At 52.4% G+C, this 18,090-nt stretch overlaps 7 protein-coding genes across 7 annotated transcripts; 6 read left to right on the forward strand and 1 right to left on the reverse strand.

Annotated features, from left to right (window-relative positions):
• Positions 1-1,804: 1,804 nt before the first annotated feature.
• Positions 1,805-3,081, reverse strand: M421DRAFT_59508 (uncharacterized protein; the record flags this gene model as incomplete). Its single annotated transcript, XM_033595688.1, has 2 exons — positions 1,805-2,623; positions 2,677-3,081. 2 exons carry the CDS (start codon positions 3,079-3,081, stop codon positions 1,805-1,807), a joined length of 1,224 nt encoding a protein of 407 aa, XP_033450324.1.
• Positions 3,082-3,512: 431 nt separating this feature from the next.
• On the forward strand, positions 3,513-4,664 carry M421DRAFT_59296 (uncharacterized protein; the record flags this gene model as incomplete). The annotated part of the gene is made up of 1 exon (XM_033595673.1): positions 3,513-4,664. One exon carries the CDS (start codon positions 3,513-3,515, stop codon positions 4,662-4,664), a length of 1,152 nt encoding a protein of 383 aa, XP_033450325.1.
• Positions 4,665-5,536: 872 nt separating this feature from the next.
• On the forward strand, positions 5,537-8,032 carry M421DRAFT_384137 (Di-copper centre-containing protein). The gene is made up of 3 exons (XM_033589894.1): positions 5,537-5,953; positions 6,000-6,400; positions 6,453-8,032. Exons 1-3 carry the CDS (start codon positions 5,671-5,673, stop codon positions 7,929-7,931), a joined length of 2,163 nt encoding a protein of 720 aa, XP_033450326.1. The 5' UTR covers positions 5,537-5,670; the 3' UTR covers positions 7,932-8,032.
• On the forward strand, positions 8,033-8,499 carry M421DRAFT_384138 (uncharacterized protein). The gene has a single exon (XM_033589895.1). The coding sequence runs from the start codon at positions 8,134-8,136 to the stop codon at positions 8,407-8,409; it is 276 nt and encodes a 91-aa protein (XP_033450327.1). The 5' UTR covers positions 8,033-8,133; the 3' UTR covers positions 8,410-8,499.
• Positions 8,500-10,665: 2,166 nt separating this feature from the next.
• Positions 10,666-13,206, forward strand: M421DRAFT_419110 (choline-sulfatase). The gene is made up of 3 exons (XM_033592008.1): positions 10,666-11,615; positions 11,663-11,822; positions 11,878-13,206. Exons 1-3 carry the CDS (start codon positions 10,990-10,992, stop codon positions 12,958-12,960), a joined length of 1,869 nt encoding a protein of 622 aa, XP_033450328.1. The 5' UTR covers positions 10,666-10,989; the 3' UTR covers positions 12,961-13,206.
• A 130-nt stretch (positions 13,207-13,336) lies between these two features.
• Positions 13,337-14,464, forward strand: M421DRAFT_419112 (UBC-like protein). Its single transcript, XM_033592009.1, has 2 exons — positions 13,337-13,956; positions 14,015-14,464. Exons 1-2 carry the CDS (start codon positions 13,793-13,795, stop codon positions 14,136-14,138), a joined length of 288 nt encoding a protein of 95 aa, XP_033450329.1. The 5' UTR covers positions 13,337-13,792; the 3' UTR covers positions 14,139-14,464.
• Positions 14,465-14,920: 456 nt separating this feature from the next.
• On the forward strand, positions 14,921-18,053 carry M421DRAFT_3837 (kinesin-domain-containing protein; the record flags this gene model as incomplete). Its single annotated transcript, XM_033589886.1, has 6 exons — positions 14,921-14,925; positions 14,983-14,999; positions 15,065-15,159; positions 15,229-17,406; positions 17,478-17,755; positions 17,804-18,053. The coding sequence occupies 6 exons, from the start codon at positions 14,921-14,923 to the stop codon at positions 18,051-18,053; spliced, it is 2,823 nt and encodes a 940-aa protein (XP_033450330.1).
• Positions 18,054-18,090: the final 37 nt, after the last annotated feature.

An 18,090-nucleotide genomic window follows, 5' to 3' on the forward strand; every position in this document is an offset into this window, starting at 1 on the left:
CAATCTGATACGAAACGGTACTCCCTGGGGACCAAATTTCCTTTATAGCAGAGCAGATTGGCAGCATATCTCTGTCCTTCAAGGCAGCAGTTGTTTGTGCCTTTGCCTCATGAGACCAGTTCCGGATCACCCTCTGGGTAGTGCAGCGAATACCTCGCTAGTTTTTCTGCATCATGCATCAGTAATGCTTCATGTGCCTCCAGAGATCTCTTCGCTGGCGCACTATTTCGGATATAGCAATCTCCTCTAACTGCGGTTGTTAATAATGAGCATATCAACATCACCACGATTACATGAAATGGCGGTTTGATGCCCATTCCCATGCACATAGTTTTAATTGCTATAAAAGGACTCGATCTGATCGTATGAACTAAAAATGGTCATAATTTGGTGGTTTCGAGGGCTAAGAGTCCCAAACTGGTTTTGTAGGTAATCGCTAGAGATGTTGCTGCGCGTGACGATCAACACCTGTATGCCGCAAATCTTGTGACAAACATAATAGTCTTAGTACACATACCAGCCATGCAAGTGAATGGTAGTAATGTACTTATCATGGCACTATTTAGCGTCGATGTTGATTAGCGAGTGCCACTCGGGATTTGTGCACAGGGCTGCTTAAGGTACTCCACGACAAAGAACACCCCTCAAACCGGAGAATGTCGAAACTGGCTGTGCCCCGTGCATCTTAATTTAGCCTCCACTGTATAAGACGATGGCATCTATGACAAACAGATATCCTTCGGTACAGGCCTTGGTTGTTTCAACAACCCGGGGCTGCCCCAGTACTAAGTAGTGCCCAAAGTGTAGAACTATCCTGTGCACCGTAATAACACATTAGAACACTGGAAACCTCTGGGGTCTGTGCGAATGCCGGGGTCAGTCCGTACAACCTATTCTGTGACCGCAGCAACGATTGAATTGCATTTACAGAATGCAGCCTGGAGGCAGTCAGGGTACTGGCACCACGGGAAGGCTGGACTTGACTATGTTCCTGGCGATTTGACAAGTATTAGTACTTGAGTCCTAGTGCTATGGCAATTCACTGCATTGGCAACTCTCGTGTCGGTGCTGGTTGGTGCTGGTCGCTCTGAATCGCCCTCATGTACAGAAGTTAGAACCCTTGAGCGTATACCACGTTCGCATCGGCCTCGTTTTGGTAAACATATGGAATCTTCTTGGCGCTATTTTTAATGCCTGCCTTTTTCGACGCCCACATACTAGTAGCCAGGGTGTGACTGCAATGTCTGCGACTGCCACTGCAGCTCCTGTACATATGCCCGCTCCAGCTCCAGCAAAAGTTCATGAGGACCCTGACGATGCGAAGTCTTTGATGGTGCCGTTGTCACTGTTGCAACCGGTACGACTGGTGCGCTTTTAAGAGTTGTGCACGCCCGTGCGGAAATGGAGGGAAGGAATACGAAAGGCGTATCATTTCACGCCGCCGATTGTGACGTTACGGTCTCAAGACTCTTGATAGACCGAGTACTCGAAGAGGCTGTGTTGGACGTCGAGATCGGATCGCTGACCTCGCCTGTATCCGGGTCAATGAAGTACAGGGTGCTTCTCCTACACAGACCTCTGTCAAGGGCAAAGGTGTTGTTGGTGCACGGTGTCAGATGGACGCCAGCCATATCCCATGCTGCAAATGAACGGATCAGATGGGCTTCTTCGGCTACCACATATAGGGGCAGGGTCTTCGCGAAAGAAGGTTCCGTTATTTGGTGGACATGTGAGGCAATAAGATATCAGAAGTGAGCCTCCAGGAGAATCTCTAGAATATGTTTCGCCATGGAATCTTGTTCGTCTACCAGCTCGCTAATTGCTTCGAACGATCGAACCCACCTCTTAGCTGCCTCTCGGGCTTAACAACTTTGCCCTGCAAGATTGTGTATCGGATGATGTTCTCGCAATCTTCTGGTCGAACGCGAGCCAGCCATATACATTGCGCAGCCTCGCCGTCGCTCTCAGCTCTTTGCTCCTCATTTGCGTCCAGTACCACCTCGTGGTCTTTGTCTGCCTCGATCTTGAGCTCTTGCAGCGCCTCTTGTACACCGTTGGCGTGTCCGTTGGCTTCATTTGGATGCTCTACTGTCGAGGAGTGACGGTAGACCATCACATTTGCTGAAAACTTGTGTCCACCAACATGGCTTATGAAGTATATTCCAACTCCACCAGGTCGCTCATCATGCAGATCACGGTACAGACCTAGGGGTCGTAGATGCCTCTCGAACTCGCGGCGCAGGAGCGGCGCAGATTGCCCACAGCGGGCATCACGAGTCTTCTGACTACATAACAGGATCAAGTACTTGTGAGGACATGGTCGCGCCTTCAGGTTCGCAATCGTCGATATGGTGGGTGGTATACTGGTATCTGCAGCCGTGGAGGCAAGATCCGTGGAGGACGAGCCTTCAGACGGTGCTGTCGAAGGTTGTGAGGATGTTACGGGCTTGCGATGTAGCGGCGAATCGTTCGTTGGACTTCGGTTCACGTAGCCAGTGATGAGGTCAGGTACGTTGGTAGGCGTTACGTTGTCGACGAACTGCCATGAAGGTAGCAGCAATACCCTGGAGCTGGTGTCTGAATGATCGGGTATGGGCATGTCGGAGGCCGAGAGCATGAGTTTCTATTGTTTGTCAGCATCGGGAGAATCTCTAATGGTGTCAAGTTGCTACTCACCCCATTGCTGGGCTTCACATCCCCTCTGTCAACCGCCTCCATGATACTCCCCTTCTCGTCTGCAACATCTCGCACCCAATCTGTTTTTCCAGTTGCGACGATCAGGTGCGTCTGCCATCCTTTCACATGACCGTATAGCTCTTCTGTTTCGTCGATTTCGAACTTGCGCGGGTATTTGATCGTGCAGGTTGCGCAATCGTGTAAGCAGTCGTCACCATCTATCGTGGGGTCGGTGGTGGGGAATAGATCCTCCGTATTTTGAGCCTTAGCGAACTCGCCATTCGTCTTCAATATCGGTATCCTAGACGACGACAAGGTCGAGGACAGCTTGTAGGCGAAGTTTTTGAGTGTGGCAGTCATCCTGTATGCGTTTACCGGCTTGTGGCTCGGCTTCGGCGGCACCATCGTTAAACTTTTAAATCTGATTACCGGTAGAGATGCCAAGACTTGCCGCGGAAAGTGGGCGCGATGACGTTCGGTGTTTTGTTGTTGAACACGGGAGCTAAGTACTTCACTCTCTTAGAGGCGTTAATACAATGGTCTCCATGACTGCTGAGAGTCCCGCTCTTATGTATCCATATGCTGACACCTTCGGTTAATCGTAAGGAGCCGATGCATGTGGAAAGAGCGGCCGGTCTTCGGACATCATCGTCTCCGAACTCAACACCCAAACCCCTTCATTCGACATACTACCCACCCCATTTAAGCGTTTCACGTGCATGGCCAGAACAAGGTCATTGAAATCTTTCGAAGTTTCGGGAAAAGTCGATGCAACTTCACAGCAGCGGGAGTACGCATTCATTGACCAGCGACGCATGAACGCGTCCTAATAGCCAATGAGGCTGAAGCTGTTGAACGGTGCTCCGTTTTGCGAGCAACTCGAGTTCAACAATGACATTCTTCTCGATGTCGCTGAGTGCAACGATTTCAATGCAAGGTCATGGCACGGCCAATCGACAGCAGAAGAGGTTGCGTTGAAATGGCGGGAGGTCGGTCTGAGAAACGCTCGCCTACATACAGGGTGGTCGCAGCCTTATCTTCCAGGGACTGGTCTACAAGGCGCTTACTCATTCGCGATACCAGGAGTCGAGGAATCTCCTGCGTTACCTTGCCTCGACACGACGAACCTTGACACAACATTAACGCTCGATGAAGACCAATTCGCGGCGGACGATTACCTTCAGCACTCACTCATTTTGCACGACACGCTCATGTCCTCGCAAGTTATCCAAAATGTGACTGAGGACGACACCGTGAACTCTCCATCATTCATGACAACGAGTTTTGGTACCACAGCATCAGGAGCCAGCAGCCCCTCTCCGATTGACAACCACGTCCTCTTGCTGCAGGTGCCAACCGCAATGGTGGTCACGCCTCTCGGCTCGTTGCCAAGTGCACAGCATTTGCGCTCTATCTATCCCCAGACACCCACACCGAACTTCCTCTGTGCGCTTATGACTACCCCTGAGCGACGCGAAGTATTCGTGCACAAGAGAGGCTACAGGATGGACTTGTGGGAGATCACTATGGGGGACGACACACGCGCAAACTTCAAAGTGACATTTTGGCTGCGTCCACCTCGAGAGTCGAATAACGAACAGAACAATGCACAGGTGCGGCTGCTGCACACTTTGGAGCGACTTCAAGTCGGCAACATCCTTCTTCTGCGCAACGTAGCGCTCACGTCTTTCCGCGATACCGTTTATGGACAATCACTGAATAGTGCAATCACTAGAGCCAGAACGTCAGTCGACGTGTTGGTAAAAGGCAGTGGGCTATCGATGGCGCAAGTCGGTGGGCTTCCGGCACCAGTAGTTAAGACTTTTATGAGAGTGAAGAGGTGGGCAAGATCGCATGTGGCTGAAGACATACAGCATATAAGGAAGAGAAAGGGTGGACCTTCGAGGCCTGGCCATACGGCAAAGCGACCGTTCATGGGTTCTGCGCGAAACGAGGACATGCCACCAGACACCATGGAGGAGACTTGAAACATTCGCACAAAAGCAGTGCACCAGTACCCGCCGATGTGTGACTGAAAGACACTTTGACGGGTCCTCAAACGATGCCTGACCAACAGATGGTGGTTTCCATCCCTCAATCCTACTCAGACCTACGCCGACTTGCACGTGGACGTCCGCAATGAGAAATATCCACATGGTCACTGGACAGTAACCAAAAGTTATACAGTCCTTTCTCCCCAGATCCGCCTCATCCAATTTCGAGCCTGTCAGAGATGGTGGTGGCTCGACAATTTGTTTGCGACGATTGGGGTCGCTTGGAAGTGTCGCACCAGCAAAGAAGGCCCGTGCCTCGCTCCTTATATCTTATTGCAAGCAAGAACACCTCATCACACGCTTTCGAGCATCACGATAATGGCTGTGCTTGCAACAACTGGTAATTCACAGTACCAGCTGTCAACAAGGACAACTTGATCGCTTGATATCATGCATAACAATCGGAGACCCCTCCGAGACCGAATGAACGATGGTGCCGGTAGAGCTATGGTACTTAGTTTCGACTACCACGAAATTCCGCTGGATGTTTCCCGCAATGCAAGCTCGTATGATGCTGATGATGCTACGAAACCCTCGATCCCATTGGCTGTGTCTCCGTTTCTTTTGCCCATGAGGACGTTCATGCGCGAGAAACTGAACATGTTTCGAGTAGCAGCATATATGCAGGGACCCTGGCAACGGTATCGGCAACCCAGTCACCGTACCGGCCATCTGGACGACCTCTGCATGAAGTGACGACGGCGCAGCCGGTACTCCAGACGTACGCAGCGGGGCAGTGGACGCATGCGACTCCTCCTCATCTCGTTGGTGGCTTATATGCTCTTTCAATCTGCTATTTCAACTACTGCATCACGCCTCCGGTTTGCCCAGTCTTTCGTTCAGTCCTAGTGACGTTACGTTCTTTTCATTGCGCTATAGTCGCACAGTCGCTCCTTTTGAATCTTGATTGATCTATTTCATTCTTTACCGGCCGGCCACGATGAAGTCTTTCGTTTCTTCCGTTGTAACTTTCACCACCTTTCTTTCATTACTAGCGAACACGCAGGCCGCGATCAACTCTACCGATGAACCGTCATGCGGAGTTGCCAAGACAGACGATAGCTACTTCAGTGTTGTTGGAGTGCAGGGTACAGGAGTGCATCCGAGGCAAGAGTTACGCGAGCTTGAGAAGGACACGGAAGTGTGGAACATCTTCTTGCAAGCTTTCGCTGGATTCCAGGCTATGGACCAGAGCGCGAAGGCGTCTTACTACAAAGTCGCAGGTATGTTGCAGTCGCTTCTTCAGAAGAGTGACGCTGACGAAATCAGGAATACACGGAGCTCCCTTCGGACAATGGGATGATGAGGCTGGTATAGAGGGCCAAGAAATGATGGGCTACTGCCCTCATGGGAGCAACATGTTCGGCCCCTGGCACCGACCTTACCTCGCTCTCTTCGAGCAGATCCTTCATGATCGTGCTTTAGATATCGCAAAGGATTATCCGGCAGGTGAGGCTCGAGACAAGGCTATGGAGATCGCCGAAAAGGTGCGCCTGCCCTACTGGGACTGGGCCGTGGACCCACCCAACAGCGAGGAAGGATGCATGCCTGCAAGTCTCCGTAGCTCGACAGCTACTGTGATTTTCCCAAACGGTACTACGGGCAGCATTGCAAACCCGTTGTATCGCTACGACTTCCATCCTCTGGTCTACGATGACTTTGCACCTTTAGTATGAAAAACAACTTGCTATTTCAGGGACTCGATAGCTAACGCCTTCACAGAGCGAATTCCAGTTCAAGAACTGGAACAATACTATTCGCTTCCCAATTGATGGTTTCGCCATCAACGCTACCAGTCGCAACGATGCGGCGAATGAACGCATTAGCAGACAGCAGCCAAACAATCGTGATATGCTTTACAAACTGCTGACGATGTACCAACCGTACAACCAAGTTAGTAACAAAGCCAACGGTGGTACTATTGGAAACTTAGAGACGCTCCATGATGGCCTGCACAATGCTTTCGGCCTGGGTCACATGGGTATTGTCGAAGTATCGGCATTCGATCCCGTTTTTTGGTTCCACCACGCGAACATGGACCGCATTTTCGCCCTTTACCAGTACAGATACCCTGACACCTGGGTCGAGGATTCAGCACAGGCTAAGGGTACTTTTGCAGTTGCCAAAGGTGCCATCGAGGGTGCTGCAACGCCGCTTGCGCCGTTCCACATGAATGCTCTCGGTGACATGTGGACTGCGACAACATCCCGCAATTGGACATCGTTTGGCTACACGTACCCTGAACTGGTCTCAAATCCCTCCAACCGAACCTTCACTGCGACACTCAACAAGCTATACAAGCCATCTACACAGGGCCTGGGCAACAGTACGAACACGACCATTCTGGCGCCTGGTGTTGGTAGTGGTAATAACACCACCAACAGCACTACGAAAGCGATCGACTGGCTGTGCGAAGTTAAGATGCCGACTGACATCCAAATCTCGTATTCTGTCCGCGCTTTCTTGGGCAAACCAGATGCCGATCCGAAGAACTGGCCCACGGATCCCAACTATGTCGGTCAACTCGCCTCAATGTCTTCCCCTCGCATGAGCTCGGACGTTATAGTCACGGGTAACATTGTACTCACCGAAAGACTGGCACAGAAGCACCAGTCGGGCGAGTTGAAGAGCTTGAACAAGGAAGACGTCGCAGCCTACCTGAAGGCCAACTTCAGTTGGCGCATCCAAGCTTTGGACTACAGTGAGATCCCTCGTAACAGCCCGCCTATCGGTCTCACTGTTACCGTTTTCAACGTTCCTATCTCGATCCCTCGGTCGGACGATGAGGTGCCTGGTTGGGATGGCGAGGTTGAGTACAACCACGATATCGAAGGCAACCCACCTGTCTACAACGGCCCCGGTCCTCATGGCACAAACTCTACTACTCCTGCCGATAACACTGCCGGACACTTTGACTCTTCGTCTGGCGAGTGGGTATGGAACAACGCCACAGCCTCTGCCGCTTATGGTCGAGTCGGAGGCCAGGGCGAGACCAGGGTCGTACGGGAGACAGAGATGTTCACCCAGTACATCACTGTTGGTGCCGACGCCACTCCTACGCCTGAGGTTGAACCCTCGACGACTACTGCGCCTGCGATTTCTGAGACACGTGCATCGAGCACTATCAATATTCGTACGAGGACGAAGTTCATGACCTCTATTATCATCGAGTATGCTACCGTCTTGCCTGGCAAGAAATGAGCCACTGACCACACTCTTTCTGCTTGCCCTTCTTCTCATGTATATGATGCGCGCCCGCTCGTTTGCTCTCGTTCATATCCGCGGGTAGGCGCTCAAGTTGTGTTTGGTCAAATGTTTTAGTATGGGGCTGCCCAGCGCTGGTCGTGAGCTTGCCAGCTCATGAGATCACGAATTTTGAAAAGATGGTGTATTAAGGTCGTGCATGGTCGCGTCGACAAATGGAGGGCTGGAAAAGGCAGTATCCACTCTTGACCTTCTTCTGAAATACAACACTGCTCTTATCTCCAGAATATATTTCCTATTCTCTTGCTTCGCGTGTATGTCTGTGATACGGGATACAAACATGATATTAACTGTTTGGCCGTTCTGCGAATACCAGATCTGGTCTGCCAGTGATAGCGTTTTCTTCCAGGTCCTTACCGAACTTTTGATGGTTGGATTAAAAGGTATGCATGCAGTATGGACGAATATTTGCTGATCTCGTTCATCGGTCTACTGCCTGTATGCAACATGCGCTCCTCCGCTCGAACCGACGTTCTCGTTCTCGGCGAGCTTGAGAACGTGGCGTTCGATGCAAGAATGATGTTCGCGAGCCTATCGGACATACCGAGTCGTACACGCAATCTCGTCTAGCGTATGTGGGGAAGTTGGTGGCGACTATTTACCAGACCTCAATTCGAACGAAGGACGAGGACCCCGGAACCTCGCACTTTCCTTCGGATCGTCGCGTGATAACATGCATATCGTAAATGTGAAGAGATATCGAAAGACAAGCCTGAAGTGCTCTGAAGTGCTATTGAGTGCTGCGTGCGTAGAATGGTTTGGCGATTCGCGGACGGTTCGTCCGGTGCAATGTCTTCTGACTACATCTTGACACATACTGACGAATCCGAAGAGCCAAGTCCGAGAGGCCAGGTGATGCTGCGTTGTGATTTGTCCAGCGTATGTGGAGAAAGGCTGACATTGTATTGATTGTACAGCTGAGCACAGGGAGGGCGCTCGCTAGCGTATGTGGGGTTGAGCATGTCCTCAGAAATAGGTGTGACAGCTTATCCTGACGAGGCAAAGCGATTCAGAGGCAGCTGCTTGCCATGAGATAACATGTAGTTGAACCCGAGAGGTGCGTAGCATGCTTTCTGGCTTTGTTCAGAGAGGATGTGCGACAAGGCAGACTCACCTGCTGAGCATCGCGCTGACTTTGCTGCCCCAGGACTAAGGAAGACTCTCTTGCGATGAACCTCCGGCCCGAATATGGTGTATACTTGAAGATTTAAGAGACCACCCGGGCGGACAATCTGTTCCGACGGATGGGCAAGGAATGAGCAATATTGGTAGTTGATCATGTTTGTCTGGCTTACCCTACTTGACCATATATGGACATCCCAAACAAACTCGTCTCTACAGCGAAAGGCATAGGTGCTTCGCTTGAGCAAAGACTTATCGAAATCAGCGCTCCAAGACACAATGGTAGCACGGATCTTTCAAAGATAGTCACCCGTGAGTCGACTCGTGAAGGCAAGGCGCTAATGCAACTCTCGGACTAACTTCCCTGCGTATCAATCTCCGTAATAATCCCAAAGGTCCGCCCAGGCTCAAGATATTTATTTCCCTCTCCCGTTCCGTGTGGCACGGTCGAACCGCCAAACATCGATCGAGTAGACTGCCGTCTCGTGTAATAGATGTAGCCTTTGCGGGCGCTGTCCACAGCCGCCAGTCGATAGGCGATTCCAGCATGTCCACGTGGTGTCTGAGCACGAAAGTACAAATGTGACTTCTGCAGGAGCCGCAAAGATTGTCGTCAAACTCCGCGACACGCTACCAACCGCCTGCAGAAGCGGTGTCGTAGCAAATGGTCCTGATTTGCTCGAAGCTGTGATGATCACCAGTTGCGGCTTAGTCCGGTGCAAGCTGCAGACAGGGATCACGTGTCGAAGATATCGGGAGTATCGGAAGGAGTTCAAGTGTGCGTGCTGTCGATAATGAACGATGCGGGTGATGCTCACAAGTCAACCATTTCATTAGCGGTATTACTCAGGTAGGTACCTATATCGAACTCGTCTGGAATTTCCTTTCTGGTCTGTCATGTTGACGTTGAATGGCCTCGGAGTTGCTACCGGTAGCCAGTGGAAGGCCTGAACGAAAGCTGTTTCTGCCAAGGCGGCCGCATCGAACCTCACTCCGCAGCCATAACTCGACAACCGCATCAGAGAAAGCACCGCAAATCGCAACTCTTGCCGTGTCTTAGCTTCTACGCATAATAACCCTCGACTAGCTCTTTCTGAACCCTGGACCTGGCGCTTGGGCTCTTTCTTTGCTCTTGCTCCGCGTTCAAGCGCACCGCGACAGCAAAAGAAGTCTGTGCGTGTATGCTGTGCAATCCGCGCCCTCGATGCCAGGTGTCATCTTTGCTGCAGTCAGAGGAGCGGGAAAGAGCTTGTGTCTTGGGCTTGAGTTGCGGAAGTGGCAGCTTGTTCGCGCGTCTGAGGACGAGTCTGGCCGGCGGTCGTGGACTGCTGATATCAATCGCGTGGTAGGACCATATGAACATGCGCTTGTCCGATATGTTTCGTTGACGTCGTCCGGTCGGCTTTATGTCAGGTGGGCGGTGTAGAGCGTGAGTTGATCGTTCCTGCCATAAGGTGACTAGATCGGACTAGCGCTATTGCGTGATTGATGGCAGCACGCAATCGCGACCAGCGACGACTGGCCGAAACACGCAAAACCTCACTGAAATCGCTGACGCATCCAAGCTGATAGATCCCCACATACACCGTGCGTCAAGGAACGTCCGGGGCGCCACTACGATACTACTACTTATAAAGGGCTGCCCGCCCTCACCTTTACTTTGTTTGGCACACGACCAAAACGGCATTATTTTTTTAGCAACCCGCGCTCTTGACCTCTAACTCTGCTTTAACTTTTCTACCATCAACCACCAGTCTACTTTTTGCCTTCACAACTCTTCACATAGGTTCACTCTCGGCTTTCTTGTTGCACGCCCATCTGTGAGTGAGACATCTCTCACTAGCCAGCAACGCTCGGTCGCCTCCACATCACCATGGCACCCAGCGCCGTACACTCAGAGTCTCCAGCGGCGTACTCACACCCACTCAAGCAAGCAAGACATGGTCTCCCCTCACTTGAGTCGCAGATGTCCACCGATGGGCACAACCCAGTGAACTCCTTCGCCAATGGCAATGGCCACGTGGATGGCAACAATGGTATTCACAAGATCAACGGTCACGAACCCCGCCCTCAGAATAGCACAGACGTCGTCACATCACAGTTTCTACTCGAACAGTCACAGAAGATTGCGTCTGGCGGCGGTTCAGGCTCCTCAAAGCAGCCAAACATCTTGTACATTATGGCTGATCAGATGACTGCGCCGCTCCTCAAGATGAACAACCCAAATTCCGTCATCAAGACACCAAACCTCGACAAGCTTGCAGAGACAGGCGTCGTATTCTCTAGTGCCTACTGTAACTCTCCTCTTTGCGCGCCTTCGAGGTTCACCATGTGCACGGGACAGCTGCCTTCCAAGATTGGTGGCTACGACAATGCTTCTATCCTCGCACCTGAAGTGCCGACTTACGCACATTACCTCCGAGCTGAAGGCTACGAGACCGCGCTCGCTGGGAAGATGCATTTCATTGGACCTGACCAGCTTCACGGTTTTGAGCACAGGCAAGTCACGTCGCCTAACAGATCGACTACGTCTAACGGAGAGGTAGACTTACCACAGATATCTATCCTGCTGACCTGGGATGGTCAGTGAACTGGGACAAGCCTGAGGAGCGACAGGAGTGGTTCCACAACATGTCTTCGGTTATGCAAGCCGGCCCTACTGTGCGAACCAACCAGCTGGACTACGATGAGGAAGTCATGTTCAAGGTGAGCAGGCTTACGAATGCACTGGCTGAATTCATCAACTTACTCCATCTGCCAGTCCTCTCAGTTCCTCCACGAGTACGTGCGCGAGCCGGCTGAGACACGTCGTCCATTTGCTCTTACCGTATCTCTGACGCACCCTCATGACCCTTACGCTATGCTTCGAAAGTACTGGGATCTCTACGAAGATGTTGACATACCTCTTCCTGAGAATGAGATTCCTCAAGAACAGCAGGATCCACACTCCCAACGCATCATGAAGTGCATCGACCTTTGGAACAATCCATGTCCTGATGAAGCGAAGCTGCGCGCTCGTCGTGCTTACTTTGCCGAGTGCAGCTTTGTTGACGACCAGGTCGGCAAACTCGTGCAGATTCTCAGGGACTCTTACCTCGACCAAGACACCGTCATTGTCTTTTCAGGTGACCACGGCGATATGCTCGGTGACCGAGGCCTCTGGTACAAGATGTCCTGGTTCGAGAATAGCGCACGAGTGCCCATGCTCATCAACTACCCCTCAAAGTTCAAGCCGAAGCGTGTGACAGAGTCGGTGTCTACCATGGACCTCCTTCCCACGTTCATTGACCTTGCTGGAGGAGATGCGTCAGCCATCCTACCCATCGACGGTGACAGTCTGTACGACTACCTAGTCTCGGATAAGCCCGGCAAGGACGAGGTCTTTGGTGAGTACATGGGCGAAAGCACCGTTACCCCCACATACATGATTCGTCGTCACCAGTGGAAGTACACTTGCTCTTTGGTCGATCCGCCGCAGCTGTTCGACCTTGTCAGCGACCCCAAGGAGCTCAATAACCTTGCTGTCTCTGACAAGCCACATCACCAAGAGGTGTTGGACAAGTTCGATGCTGAGGCTCGCGCCAAGTGGGACTTCCAGCAGATTCACCTAGACGCGCTCAAGAGCCAACGCTATCGCCGAACCTGCTGGAAAGCGCTGCAGCTCGGCCGCAAGGAGCACTGGGACTACGAGCCTCCTGCCTCCGGCAGGGACAAGTTCATCCGTTCCCATATCCCACTGGACGACCTTGAGCTCCGAGCTAGGTTCCCTGTCGTCGACCAACTTGGTCGCGAGCAATCCGCAACTGCATCTCACCACGGTCTCGCTGGTGCCCGCGGCGAGTAAGTCAAGTGCATCGCCATGCCCAACCTTTCTCTTGTTCACCTACTTTTTGCTTCATTCGCAGCCCTTCAGCGATTCATGATGATGATTTTACGACTTCAACGGCGTTAAGATTTGGAGATATAACAGCACGCGATGCATAGCGATCTTCAAAGCATGAGTAAAACTGCGGTGGAACCACTTTGTACAAATGTATAGTAGCTATAATAAAAAACCGACAAAACCTAATAAAACTTGATGAGTCGGGATCGAGTAATGTTCACCGTGAGATGGGACCAGCATGACGAACGCGCCCTTTGTGATCGCAATCGCCACGTGACTCACTATCGCCGCCAACCGTTGTCGCTCACCTGCAGCCGTTCCAACTCCGCATCATCACCTTGATTCCCTGCTGTACCCTCTGCGTACCGACTCACCGGTTCACCTGACCTTGGCGACCTCGTACCTTGGATCTCAAAGCATCATGTCCACCGCAGCACGCCGCCGCTTGATGCGTGACTTCAAGGTACGCCACCATGACGCGGAGCTAGCTGCGACCTCAGCGAGAGCCTTGACGAAGGTCCCAAGCTAACAGAACTCAGCGCATGCAAACTGATCCTCCTGCTGGTGTATCCGCCTCTCCTATAGCCGACAATGTTATGACTTGGTACGATTCACTGCAACCCGCCCCGCACGCGACACCTGGACCCCTCGGTCTGCATTGCCCTTGAGCTCCTGAATATCACAACCACGACCCTATGCTTTCTGGAAACAGGCTTGCTAACTGTCGAGCAGGAACGCGGTCATCATAGGTCCCGCCGACACACCGTTCGAAGATGGCACCTTTCGCCTCGTCATGCATTTCGAAGAAGCTTACCCGAACAAGCCCCCTGGCGTGAAGTTCATCAGTCAGATGTTCCACCCGAATGTATACGGCACAGGCGAGCTATGCTTGGACATCCTTCAGAACAGGTGGTCACCGACGTACGACGTGGCAGCTATCTTGACAAGTATTCAGAGGTATGAAAGTAGCCTTGGACAATATAGCGGAACGAAGAGCGGGACTGACAAGCTGCAGTCTATTGAACGACCCTAACACATCTTCGCCGGCAAACGTAGAAGCGTCCAATCTGTACAAAGAGAACCGGAAAGAGTACACAAAGCGCGTGCGGGAGACAGTCGAGAAGAGCTGGGATGACTGATCTTGCGTGGACGGACAATGACATGTTAACATGATACGCATGGACAGGGAGTTTATATGGACCGGCATCGGTTGGAATGAGTTTTGGAGTTTGTAGGCGTCGGCATAAGGTCTATTACAGCGAGGCGTTTTGGGCTACTGCAACTCTACCTTGTGGCAGACTCATAATCGAATTGGATCCTCTTCTATTGGTGCATTACCCAGCATATTGGGCAGACTTGCACGAGCATATATTTAGCAACATCGGCCACGTAGTAAGGGGCGTTGGAGCTGGTCCCATGGTAACTATCATTCTAGCCACCAGGAAACACCGCAAGAGAACTGTCGCAAGCATGTTCGCCTATCTGAATGAGGCTGCGTCAGGCCGTTAGTGCACCGCCCTTCGGCGCGGAGGGGAAGGCGCTAGCGCAGGTCGTCCGTCAACTGTCCGAAGCCTGGCCTGCACCTCGAACCGGACCCTGGCCGCACGCAACAACTCTAGACACGCATCTTTTGCTGTTCTTCTGCACGAGCATCTACTGGTCGCCGTCGCAAGGTGTACTAGCAGCGCTACTCGCTGGCTCCAGGTACCCACGGCCGGCGTTGCTCGGGACCTTTGATTTGTTTTCCCCTAAACGGCGGCGGGGGTAATTGCGCTCTTCCACCGCGCGCCAGATCCCCACAAGACGTGACGGTACCACAACAGCACCTCCCGCTGGGCCTGCAGCCGCCATTTCTCTTTCTCACCGAGAGGCGCAGGTAAAGTGAGGCCGTGGGGCCGAGACACTGCGAACCCTCGCAAATATGGCGTAAGTCTGTCCCAAGAATGCGGTGAGCGATGAGCATGGGCTAATTTAACAATGCAGGAGCAACACCATCAAAGGTACGTCACGACACGAACAGCGAGCACAGAAGAAGAAACGAGTGACTGACGGTGGGACAATGCAGTGGTGGCGCGTTTCCGCCCGCAGAACAAGATCGAGATTGCCAGCGGTGGTGAGCCCATTGTTGACTTTAAGGCTGACGACACATGCTCGATCAACGTACGTCTAGGTCTGCGGTGGTGCAGGCATTCATGCCTACGGACAGCTGGCTGATTGACATGCGTACAGTCCAAAGAGGCCTCGGGGGCCTTTACCTTCGATCGAGTCTTTGACATGAGCTCGCGCCAAGTTGACGTCTTCGACTACTCTATCCGACCGACCGTCGACGACATTCTCAATGGATACAACGGCACAGTCTTTGCTTACGGGCAGACAGGCGCGGGCAAGTCCTACACGATGATGGGAAGCGACATCGACGACGACGCAGGCAAGGGTGTCATTCCACGTATCGTCGAGCAGATTTTCGCAAGCATCCTAGCCTCTCCCAGTAACATCGAATACACCGTTCGAGTGAGCTACATGGAAATCTACATGGAGCGCATTCGCGATCTGCTCGTACCACAGAACGACAACTTGGCTGTGCACGAAGAGAAGAACAGGGGTGTCTACGTCAAGGGCCTTCTGGAGGTCTATGTCTCGAGTGTTGATGAAGTCTACGAGGTCTTGCGAAGAGGTGGTCAGTCGCGAGCCGTCTCCGCTACCAACATGAACGCCGAATCATCACGTTCGCATTCGATCCTCGTCGTCACAGTCACCCAGAAGAACGTCGAAACAGGGTCGATGAAGAGCGGTCAGTTGTTCTTGGTCGATCTGGCTGGATCAGAAAAGGTCGGTAAAACAGGTGCGAGTGGTCAGACCCTCGAAGAGGCGAAGAAGATCAATAAGAGTTTGAGTGCGCTGGGCATGGTTATCAACTCTTTGACGGACTCGAAAGCCTCCCACGTTCCCTACCGCGACTCGAAACTCACCCGTATCCTGCAAGAATCTCTCGGAGGTAATTCGAGGACGACCCTGATCATCAATTGTTCGCCAAGTAGTTACAACGATGTGGAAACCCTCAGCACTCTGCGATTCGGTATGCGAGCGAAAACGATTAAGAACAAGGCTAAAGTCAACGCTGAGCTCAGCCCGGCGGAACTCAAGGCTATGCTCAAGAAGGCACAGAGTCAGATCACAACCTTTGAGACTTACATCGGGTCATTGGAGGGTGAGGTCCAGATTTGGCGTGGTGGAGAGTCGGTCCCTAAAGAAAGGTGGACACCTGCAATCGAGGGTGGCACAACCTCTACAAGCAAAAGACCAGCATCATCAGCCCGCGCACAGACACCATCACGATTCGATGCCACAAGGAACTCTGAGACACCATCGAGACCGGACTCACGCATGGATCTGGACCGCGCAGGCACACCTAACATACCCTTGGACAAGGATGAGAAGGATGAGTTCCTGAGGAGAGAAAACGAGCTTCAAGACCAAGTTGCCGAAAGGGAGTCGCAGCTTGCTAAGGCCGAGGACCAGCTCAAGACCGCCAAAGAGGAGCTTCAGTACTACAAATCCAAGGACAGCGAGTCAACCAAAGCGCACGAGAAGATGACGACCGAGCTCAATGACATGAGGATGACAGTCGAGAGGATCCAGTTCGAGGGCAAGGAGGCTCAGATTACAATGGATGGGCTGAAGGAAGCCAACTCTGAGTTAACGATGGAACTGGATGAAATCAAGCAGCAACTTCTGGACGCAAAGATGAACGCTAAGGAGTCGAGTGCTGCAATTGACGAGAAGAAGAAAAAGAAGGCCGAGGCGATGGCACAGATGATGGCTGGCTTCGACCTGGGTGATGAGGTCTTCAGCGAGAATGAACGCAGCATTCGCAAGATCATCGAACAACTCGACCAGCTGCACGAGATGAGTTCAGCTGGGGAGGCGATCGCTCCGGATTCTCTGCAAGAGCTCAGGGAGAGAATAGTTGAGACTCAGGGCATCGTCCGACAGGCAGAGCTCTCGCTCACAGCACGCAACGAAGACGACAACGTGCACAACAAGCGACGTGAGGCTTTCGAGGCACGCAACGCTGCTCTGCAACGTTCGTACGAAGAGCTTCTTGAAAGCAACCTGTCTGAGGCAGACACTGAAGAGCTCAAGTCTCGTCTCGCAGATGCTTATGCTGCTCGTCAGGACGGCAACGTCGAGCTTGTCGATGACCTGAAGGTAGACCTTGCCCGCAGAGTGGAAGAGAACCAGAAGTACAAGAACGAGATCGAGGGCCTGCAGCAGCGAATCAAGAGCGGCGCAATCGCGAACGGTGTTGCCAATGGTATCAATGGCAAGTCGGTCCAGCAGCAGATCGCTGAGTTCGACAATATGAAGAAGAGCCTGATGCGCGATCTCCAAAACAGGTGTGAGCGGGTAAGTATTGTCAGCGCTGCGATACTCTTCATCTTGCTCGTGTGAAGGTAGGCTAACCCCTCATCCTACAGGTCGTTGAACTCGAAATCTCTCTCGATGAGACACGCGAGCAGTATAACAACGTGCTCCGCACATCCAATAACCGCGCCCAGCAGAAGAAGATGATGTTTCTTGAGCGTAACCTAGAGCAGCTCACCGTTGTGCAGAGGCAGCTTGTCGAGCAAAACAGTTCCCTGAAGAAGGAGGTCGCTATCGCTGAGCGCAAGCTGATCGCACGTAACGAACGTATCCAGTCGTTGGAGAGCTTGCTGCAAGACAGCCAGGAGAAGCTGACAGCAGCAAACCACCGGTATGTCCTCCCTATGTGCCACCTAGAGCACACAGTAACATCACACAGCTTCGAATCGCAACTCACAGCCGTCAAAGAGCGCCTCGAGGCGGCAAAAGCCGGCTCAACACGAGGATTGGGCTCACCCAACGCCGGTGCATCATTCGCGTTCGGCGGTGGTGTAGGGTCTCGCATTGCGAAGCCCCTTCGTGGCGGAGGCGGAGATGGTCCAGGCCTACCCATCATCGGCAGCCTCCAGAAGGATGGCGAGGTCGAGCCCAAGAACAAGCGCACAAGCTGGTTCTTCAAGCAAGGATGACTTCCACGTCTCAGATGAGAAGAGCTTTTTGGATACC

Source organism: Didymella exigua (assembly GCF_010094145.1).
Source record: "Didymella exigua CBS 183.55 unplaced genomic scaffold M421scaffold_9, whole genome shotgun sequence".
Taxonomy (NCBI): Eukaryota; Fungi; Ascomycota; class Dothideomycetes; order Pleosporales; family Didymellaceae; genus Didymella; species Didymella exigua.

Coding starts and splice junctions, on each gene's coding strand:
- M421DRAFT_384137 (XM_033589894.1), top strand. CDS start 5,671: ATGAAGTCTTTCGTTTCTTCCGTTGTAACTTTCACCACCTTTCTTTCA. Junction 5,954..5,999: donor GTCTTACTACAAAGTCGCAG/GTATGTTGCAGT, acceptor TGACGAAATCAG/GAATACACGGAGCTCCCTTC. Junction 6,401..6,452: donor ACGATGACTTTGCACCTTTA/GTATGAAAAACA, acceptor ACGCCTTCACAG/AGCGAATTCCAGTTCAAGAA.
- M421DRAFT_419112 (XM_033592009.1), top strand. CDS start 13,793: ATGCATTTCGAAGAAGCTTACCCGAACAAGCCCCCTGGCGTGAAGTTC. Junction 13,957..14,014: donor ATCTTGACAAGTATTCAGAG/GTATGAAAGTAG, acceptor GACAAGCTGCAG/TCTATTGAACGACCCTAACA.
- M421DRAFT_419110 (XM_033592008.1), top strand. CDS start 10,990: ATGGCACCCAGCGCCGTACACTCAGAGTCTCCAGCGGCGTACTCACAC. Junction 11,616..11,662: donor CTTCACGGTTTTGAGCACAG/GCAAGTCACGTC, acceptor ACGGAGAGGTAG/ACTTACCACAGATATCTATC. Junction 11,823..11,877: donor ATGAGGAAGTCATGTTCAAG/GTGAGCAGGCTT, acceptor TCCATCTGCCAG/TCCTCTCAGTTCCTCCACGA.
- M421DRAFT_384138 (XM_033589895.1), top strand. CDS start 8,134: ATGGTCGCGTCGACAAATGGAGGGCTGGAAAAGGCAGTATCCACTCTT.